Source organism: Protobothrops mucrosquamatus, unplaced genomic scaffold (genome assembly GCF_001527695.2).
Source record: "Protobothrops mucrosquamatus isolate PMUCROS unplaced genomic scaffold, P.Mucros_1.0 scaffold3158, whole genome shotgun sequence".
NCBI lineage: Eukaryota > Metazoa > Chordata > Lepidosauria > Squamata > Viperidae > Protobothrops > Protobothrops mucrosquamatus.
In genome coordinates this window covers 45,067-53,897 of record NW_015389158.1, presented here as the reverse complement: position 1 = coordinate 53,897, position 8,831 = coordinate 45,067, and the positions used below count along the sequence as shown (strand labels likewise).

The following is an 8,831-nucleotide window of genomic DNA, read 5'->3' as shown; positions in this document are numbered from 1 at the left end:
CTTCACTCTTTGTCTTCCTCCAGTTCTGCTCCAGGCGTCCCTTATGTCTCTTCATCCCTCTGAGCTGCTTGGTGAACCATGGAGAACCATGGAGAAGGGCGGCATAGAAGTTGGAAAATAAATAAATAAATAAATAAATTGTCCCTGGGGTCTCTGAGCTGTCACAGTCACCCACTCTGTACAGTCAGAGGAACACAAAGTGTCCATGGGACACACCACTAAAAATGGAAGCCATCGTTCCTTCATAAACTGGAGATGTTTGTAAAACTTATTACGGGACCATCAGCTCATAATAAGACAAACAAGCTCCATGAAATCCTTTTTGGGGACTCTGAGGGAGTCACGGCAACACTTTTCTCTTTCGCTGCACAGATTATCTCAAATGGAACGATAGGAACTGTGATGTAATAGCTGCTTTTATCTGCAAGTGCCACTTCTAGGGCCAATTTCCTCCGCTCCAGAGAGAGGGAAGCACCTGGTGAAGTCTGGAGAAGCAACGGAGCCCTGTCAAGACCTCTGCTCTGCATTCCTTCGCTTAATGGAGTCTTTCTGCAGCTTGCATCTGATTTGGCTCCTTCTGATGGGCTAGCAGGGCAAATAAAATCTGTCTAGCATGACTGGTGTCATTTATTTGGCAAAGCCAGAAGTCTGTTGAGGTTTGAAGCTCAAGACCATCCATTGATGCTACGATGCTCTCTCGCATGTTCAAATGGAGGGTTGAGAATCTGCTGGACCTCAACAACGCTTTCCCATCCCCCAAACTGATTTAGTTGGATAGCTGGGATGACCTTCACTCCTTGGGTGACCCGGCAAGGAATGCACACCTTCCCAGCATCCTTTGCTCATCCTTCCCAGGAACCCCCTGCCACCCTCACCAGAGCACAGTGAGACAGCCCAGCAAGTCTTGAAAGGACACTAGACTGGACTAGAAGACCTCCAAGGTCCCTTCCAAGTCTATTATTCTATGTTCTATATGTGGAACTAAGACTTTGACACTGGGAATTGATGCCCAAAGGACAAGTCCTGTTGTATAAAGGATTTGTAGAGAAACTAGTCCAGGGTAGGCAACCTTGGCTCTTTTATGACTCATGGACTTCAACTCCCAGAATTCCTGAGCCAGCCATGCTGGCTCAGGAATTCTGGGAGTTGAAGTCCATGAGTCATAAAAGAGCCAAGGTTGCCTACCCCTGTCCTAAGCCCTCCTGTTCTAAGCGGTGAGCCTCCTAGACCAGGGGTAGGCAACCTTGGCCTTTTTATGACTCGTGGACTTCAACTCCCAGAATTCCTGAGCCAGCCATGCTGAGGGGAAAGGGAGAGGTTTCCAAGCTGAGCCATGCTGGCTCAGGAATTCTGGGAGTTGAAGTCCATGAGTCATAAAAGAGCCAAGGTTGCCTACCCCTGGACTAGCCATATTTTCTCTGACGATTATTGGTGTTTGATGGAGGACTGGAATGGAATGATCTCCATACATATATTTCTGGGAAAATATTAAAATTACTTAAGGCAAACTTCAAAAGAAGAGGCATTTTTTTTTTAATTTAAAGGATAATTTTTGGTGTAGGTTGATATATGGAGACAGAAATTTCTGAAAGACATTGATCCTTAACAAGAATAGCTGTGGTTTGGCTTCCAAAGAGCTTGGCTTCTAATGTGTCTAAAGCAGAAGGATTACCAAAGCCTTGTTCAGATCATAATCCTGTGAGTTTGGTTTATAGAAGGAAATCTACTTCCTCTAGTCTAGAGCAGGGATGAGGCGCCAAGGCCCTTTTACGACTTGTGGACTTCAGTTCTCAGAATTCCTGAGCCTGCGTAGAATTCTGGGAGTTGAAGTCCACAAGTCGTAAAAGAGCCACGTTTTCCCACCCTTGCTCTAGAGCAGGGGTCTTCAAACTTGGCAACTTTAAGACTTGTGGACTTCAACTCCCAGAATTCCTCAGCCTGGCTAAATGGGACTAAAAAGTTCCATTTAGCCTATGAGTAAATTTTAGAGTATTATTAGTATTAATAGTTTATTATAGTGAAATTTTTATTAGTTTTAATTATATGATATTATTATTACTTTTAGTATTAGTATTGTTGAACAATATGGATATTTTATTGTTTAATAATTAGGATACTAATTTGTTTATGTTTTAATTATTATTATATTTATGTTAAAGGGGAGTTAAAGCGCATTATGGACTTGGTTATTTATATAGTTGGTTAATGTTAGTTAGTGTCAGAATCCAATTATATTTCATCTCTAGTTATCAACTATGAAAAACCCCATTTATGCCTTCCCTGGATTCTGTCATACGATGAAGGGAAAGGGGTGAACAAAGGGGCTTTATGGCCCTCACTTCCTTCAGTGCACTTCAAAGGGACTGGATGTGGATATCACCAAAAGGACTAACAATAACAATGGGGCCATTACCTTTCATGTAATCCTTTCTGAAGTCTCTCCTCCCGGCAGTGAGGAAAAGGGGGTGGGAATGTAACGCCTGGGACTGTCGCTGGAAGAAGGGGGTGATGGGGTGGGGCTACTGGGGGATCCCTTAAAACCTTGAATGGGAGAGCTTGGATCCCAAGTCCTGCCTAGAATGCCTGCAACCAGCTTTCTCTTAATAAAGATGCCTGTTGGAAGAAATATTCCAGGAGTTCTGTCTTCTTAATATGCAAAGTGGGGTGGGTCCTTACAGTTAGATTATGATTATTATATTTGTAACCCTGTATTCAGCTCTGGGAAGTGGGGGAGGGAGAGGGGGGGTTTAAGGTGGGTTGGTTTTGGGGTTTATATTGTAACTTTTATAAAACTTTTCAATAAAAAAAAGAAAGACTTGTGGACTTCAACTCCCAGAATTCCTCAACCAGCCCTGGCTGGCTGAGGAATTCTGAGAACTGAAGTCCACAAGTCTTAAAGTTGCCAAGTTTGAAGACCCCTGCCCTAGAGGGAGACTATATGTTGCTGCAGAAACAAGCAATAGCGGAGAATTTCAAAAATAAATCAAAAGTGATTTTTTTAAAAAAAAAATGTAGATAAAGTTACTGATTTCAGAATAGTTTGGGATGCAAGTAAAGCTTTCATTCATTCATTCATTCATTCATTCATTCATTCAGTTTGCTAACCATCTAACCAACATTGGAACTTATTTTATACAATAGAACAGTGAATACAAAAAAAAAGTCAAGAGACAATTTTGGATGAGATCAATGAGAAAAGAAGATAAATTAAAGCAATTTCCAGAGAAGATCAGCATTTCTTAACAAACCTTCTTCGTATCCTCACAGCAGAGTTTCCAACAGCAAAAACTAATTTTTCTATGGGTTCTTCCCAGACACAATACATGTTTGTTGTCAATAAATGAATGAAAACTATGCTTTTCTCCAGCATTTGAGAATCTTCCTCAGGGCCTCCTTCACCTCCCTGTTGCGGAGGCTGTAGATCAAGGGGTTCAACATGGGGGTGACGATGCAAAACATGGTGGAGATCAAGGTGTCCACCTCTAGAGAGTAGCCAGCACTGGGCTGGTTGTAGTTCACAAAGGCATTTCCAACAAAGAGTGTTACTACAGCAAGGTGTGAAGCGCAGGTGGAGAAGGCTTTGCGCCTGCCAATCTTGGAGCGGATCTGCAGAATGGAGGACAAAATGTAGAAATAGGACAGGACGATGAGCAGAAGAGGGACGAGACCCACCAAGGTGCCCGTGATGTGAGTGGACAACTCATTGACTGAGGTGTCACTGCAGGCAATTTTCAGTAATGGAGGAACATCACAGAAGATGTGAGGAATCAGGTGGTTTCCACAAAACTCTAACCTGGAAGCCAGGGCAGTGTAGATAGTTGAGTCCAGGAAGCCCCAGAGCCAAATGGCCACAGACAGCTGGACGCACAACTTGCCCCTCATTAGGTGGGCATAGTGCAAAGGTTGGCAGATGGCAGCATAGCGGTCATAGGCCATGACGGACAGCAGGGCCGGCTCACATCCCGCAAAGCCAATCAGGAAGAAGGCTTGGGCCAGGCATTGGTTGTAGGAGATGGTCTGTTCTTGGCGTAGGAAGTTCACCAAGATCTTTGGTACCACCACAGAAGAAAGGCAAACATCCAAGCAGGAGAGCTGGCTGAGGAAGAAGTACATGGGGGTGTGAAGACAGGAATCCAGGAGAATCAGGGTTACGATCATGAGGTTGCCCATCAGCGTGGCCAAATAGGCAGCCAGGAACACCAAGAAAAGATGAATCTGGTGGCTCAGAAGGCTGGAGAAACCAAGGAGGATGAATTCTGTCCCTTGGGTTTTGTTCTGTGAATCCATGAGGAAGGAAAGGGACAGCTGGGAAGAGACAGAAATGCACAGAAGAAGAATGTGAAGAATGAAATCTGAGGGATCCCCTATACCTGAAAATAACCTGCATTAAGGGTCAAATTTATACAGGTGGATATTTTGAGACCTTCCTTCCTTCCTTCCTTCCTTCCTTCCTTCCTTCCTTCCTCTCTTTTTTACATCATCATCATCATCATCATCTTCTTCTTCTTCTTCTTCTTCTTCTTCTTCTTCTTCTTCTTCTTCTTCTTCTTCTTCTTCTTCTGCTTCTTCTTCTTCTGCTTCTGCTTCTGCTTCTGCTTCTGCTTCTGCTTCTGCTTCTGCTTCTTTTTTCTCCTTCCTTCCTTCCTTCCTTCCTTCCTTCCTTCCTTCCCTCCCTCCCTTCCTTCCTTTCTTCCTCTCTCCTTACATTCCCTCCCTCCCTCCTGTCCTTCCTTCCCTGCCTCCCTGCCCTTTCCTTCCCCACTTCATTCTTGGACTAGAAGATCTTCAAACTCCCTTCCAGCTCTATTCTGATTGAAGAGTAAGCTTTATTCAGCTGTGGTCACGTATTAGCCATTTCAGGATTCCTTCTCCCTCCTAATCTCTCTTTAAGTTCTTTAAGCTCTTTAAGTTCTCCCAATAAATGGGGGACTCAGCCCAGCCCAAATTATGCCCTTGGACATGCTGTAACTCCATGGGGGACGCAATGAATGCTTGACTTACTTTCAGCTTTAACACAGAAGAAGCCTACCCCTTCTTGATCTTCAAAATCCTAAAAGTCTTGGTAGGACGTTGCCTCTCTCCCCTTCCAAGTTGAAATTGAGGATGCTGGATGGACCACGAAGTGGCTCACCTGGACTGTTATCCCACCTGCAGGAGACCAGCTGTGGCTGAAGCAGAGTCACTTTCTCCCCTTGTTCTCCCGCAGTTGGATTTGGACAAAAAGAGATGGGAGCTGGCTCAGCCAAAGCTCTGCCCACGGAGCAGAAGGGAGGTGTTTAGAAGCTCATTCTCACAACAGAAGCAACACTCCTAGTTCTGCATTATCCGTGACTGGAGGTAAGTCACCTGGGGAAATGTGCCTTGGTGTCCTGGCCTTGAGAACATCCCTGCAGGGAGTAGAGCTGAGAGGAGACTCAGCAGGGACCCTCTGGGGCAAAACTCACAACTCCCTGAACAATTGGCCGTGTCTCAAGTCCCGACCCCTTTTGTCGTCTTCTTCCTTCTCTCGTTCCGACTGATCGAAGTAAGACGTAACTTTGCATCGATCAGTCCTTCTCAAATCAGAATTCAATTCTCACTATAGTTTGTAGCTGGTCTTTCAGAAATGAATCCAAGGGCATTTTACAAAATGCAAGATGTTTAAATCCTTCCCTCCCTCCCTCCCTCCCTCCCTCCCTCCTTCCTTCCTTCCTTCCTTCCTTCCTTCCTTCCTTCCTTCCTTCCTTCCTTCCTTCCCCTTCCTTCCCTGCCACCTTCCTTCCCTCTGTCCTTCCCTCCTCAGCTAAATTAGTAAAGGCCATTCTTCTTGCTAAGACACACACTTCAGCGCCTGATTGTATGCTGTATAATTTGGATTAGGGTTATAGATTATACATTCGTGTCAGGTCCACCATCATGTCCTGCCATTCTATCGGAGGAGAGGGAAGAAGGCTGGCATTTTTCACATGCTTTTCCTTCTACTGTAACCCCTTGGGAATTAGGGAGGGGGATTGTCTTTGGAGACGGAGCAGACTCCCTCCCAGCTGGTTCCAGTCTGGTTCCAAGGCCTTCGTGCCCTGAGAGTGACTTGTTATCTACCCAACACCTCAGCATTCTCAAAACAACCTTGCCACATCACATTGGCTGCTGATGGATTGGTTGGGGGGGAGGAAGTGGAAGAATCACTTTGTGCTCTGTGCAGGACCTTCAGATTCCGCATGACTTTTCTGTATCCAGTTTCTCTCAGTAAAAGTTATTTCGATTGAACTCAATAGAGTTTTACTTTCCTGAGGGACCAGCTGGTCTATATTAACCAAGCGGCACAAAAGACAAAATCTGACTCCATAAAAAAAAAGATGCTGCTACATATGAAATTCTCACAACTTTTTTCTGACCCAAGAGACCAGCCTCATTCTCCACTCTGGAGCCAAGGTTGACCCCCTTTGTCCACCCATCGGACCCAGACTTGAGAAGTTCAAGATATGAGGGCCACGTGACCCCAACACGTTGCTTCTCTTCACCGGTACCTATTTGCGAAACACTGTGACCGTTTTTACATGGGTAACATCTGAGATGGTCATGAAAGAGTCCACTCTTAGTCATCCCAGAATTCAGTGGCCATTTCTCCATCCCACTGATGGGATCATCATCACCTCCCAGGAGAACCTCAACCCTGGATGACACAGTGAAAGTAACCAGCTGAATTCCATTTAACTGTGACTTCTCTCCTTCCAGGTCTTGCCGGGCTGTCTCGTTGTGGTGCTGGGGAGGAGGGCAGGGGGTTCCTGGGAAGGATGAGCAAAGGATGCTGGGAGGGTGTGCATTCCTTGCAGGGTGACCCAAGAAGTGAAGGTCATCCCAGCTACCCAACTAAATCAGTTTAGAGGACAGGAAAATGGTGCTGAGGTCCAGAAGATTCTCAACCCTCCATCTGAAGTGAAATGAACATGCGAGAGAGCATCGTAGCATCACTGGAGGGTCTTGACCTTCAAACCTCAACAGACTTCTGGCTTTGCCAAATAAATGACACCAGTCATGCTAGACAGATTTTATTTGCCCTGCTAGCCCATCAGAAGGGGCCAAATCAGATGCAAGCTGCATAAAGACTCCATTAAGCGAAGGAATGCAGAGCAGAGGTCTTGACAGGGCTCCGTTGCTTCTCCAGACTTCACCAGGTGCTTCCTTCTCTCTGGAGCAGAGGCAATTGACACTAAAATATGCACTTGCAGACAAAAGTAAACATTTTGTCACGGTTCCCATCGTTCCATTTGAGATAATCTGTGCAGCGAAAGAGAAAAGTGTTGCCGTGACTCCCTCAGAGTACAGTTTATGAAGGAACGATGGCTTCCATTTTTAGTGGTGTGTCCCATGGACACTTTGTGTTCCCCTGACTGTACAGAGTGCTGGCTCAGGAATTCTGGGAGTTGAAGTCCATGAGTCATAAAAGAGTCAAGGTTGCCTACCCCTGGACTAGCCATATTTTCTCTGACGATTATTGGTGTTTGATGGAGGACTGGAATGGAATGATCTCCATACATATATTTCTGGGAAAAATATTAAAATTACTTAAGGCAAACTTCAAAAGAAGAGGCATTTTTTTTTTAATTTAAAGGATAATTTTTGGTGTAGGTTGATATACGGAGACAGAAATTTCTGAAAGACATTGATCCTTTACCAGAATAGCTGTGGTTTGGCTTCCAAAGAGCTTGGCTTCTAATGTGTCTAAAGCAGAAGGATTACCAAAGCCTTGTTCAGATCATAATCCTGTGAGTTTGGTTTATAGAAGGAAATCTACTTCCTCTAGTCTAGAGCAGGGATGAGGCGCCAAGGCCCTTTTATGGCTTGTGGACTTCAACTCCCAGAATTCCTGAGCCTGCGTGGAATTCTGGGAGTTTAAGTCCACAAGCCGTAAAAGAGCCATGGTTTCCCACCCTTGCTCTAGAGCAGGGGTCTTCAAACTTGGCCACTTTAAGACTTGTGGACTTCAACTCCCAGAATTCCTCAACCAGCCCTGGCTGGCTGAGGAATTCTGGGCGTTGAAGTCCACAAGTCTTAAAGTGGCCAAGTTTGAAGACCCCTGCCCTAGAGGGAGACTATATGTTGCTGCAGAAACAAGCAATAGCGGAGAATTTCGAAAATAAATCAAAAGTGATTTTTTTAAAAAAAAAATGTAGATAAAGGTACTGATTTCAGAATAGTTTGGGATGCAAGTAAAGCTTTCATTCATTCATTCATTCATTCATTCATTCATTCATTCATTCATTCAGTTTGCTAACCATCTCACCAACATTGGAACTTATTTTATACAATAGAACAGTGAATACAAAAAGAAGTCAAGAGACAATTTTGGATGTGATCAATGAGAAAAGAAGATAAATTAAAGAAATTTCCAGAGAAGATCAGCATTTCTTAACAAACCTTCTTCGTATCCTCACAGCAGAGTTTCCAACCGGAAAAAATAATTTTTTCTATGGGTTCTTCCCAGACACAATAAATGTTTGTTGTCAATAAATGAATGAAAACTATGCTTTTCTCCAGCATTTGAGAATCTTCCTCAGGGCCCCCTTCACCTCCTTGTTGCGGAGGCTGTAGATCAAGGGGTTCAACATGGGGGTGACGATGCAAAACATGGTGGAGATCAAGGTGTCCACCTCTAGAGAGTAGCCAGCACTGGGCTGGTTGTAGTTCACAAAGGCATTTCCAACAAAGAGTGTTACTACAGCAAGGTGTGAAGCGCAGGTGGAGAAGGCTTTGCGCCTGCCGATCCTGGAGCGGATCTGCAGAATGGAGGACAAAATGTAGAAATAGGACAGGACGATGAGCAGAACAGGGACGAGACCCACCAAGGTGCT

General features: G+C 44.7%; 1 protein-coding gene across 1 annotated transcript; it reads right to left on the bottom strand.

Moving 5' to 3' along the window:
• Window positions 1-3,351: 3,351 nt before the first annotated feature.
• On the bottom strand, window positions 3,352-4,287 carry LOC107297152 (olfactory receptor 5V1-like). The gene has a single exon (XM_029286240.1). It carries the CDS (start codon window positions 4,285-4,287, stop codon window positions 3,352-3,354), a length of 936 nt encoding a protein of 311 aa, XP_029142073.1.
• Between the last annotated feature and the right edge of the window lie 4,544 nt (window positions 4,288-8,831).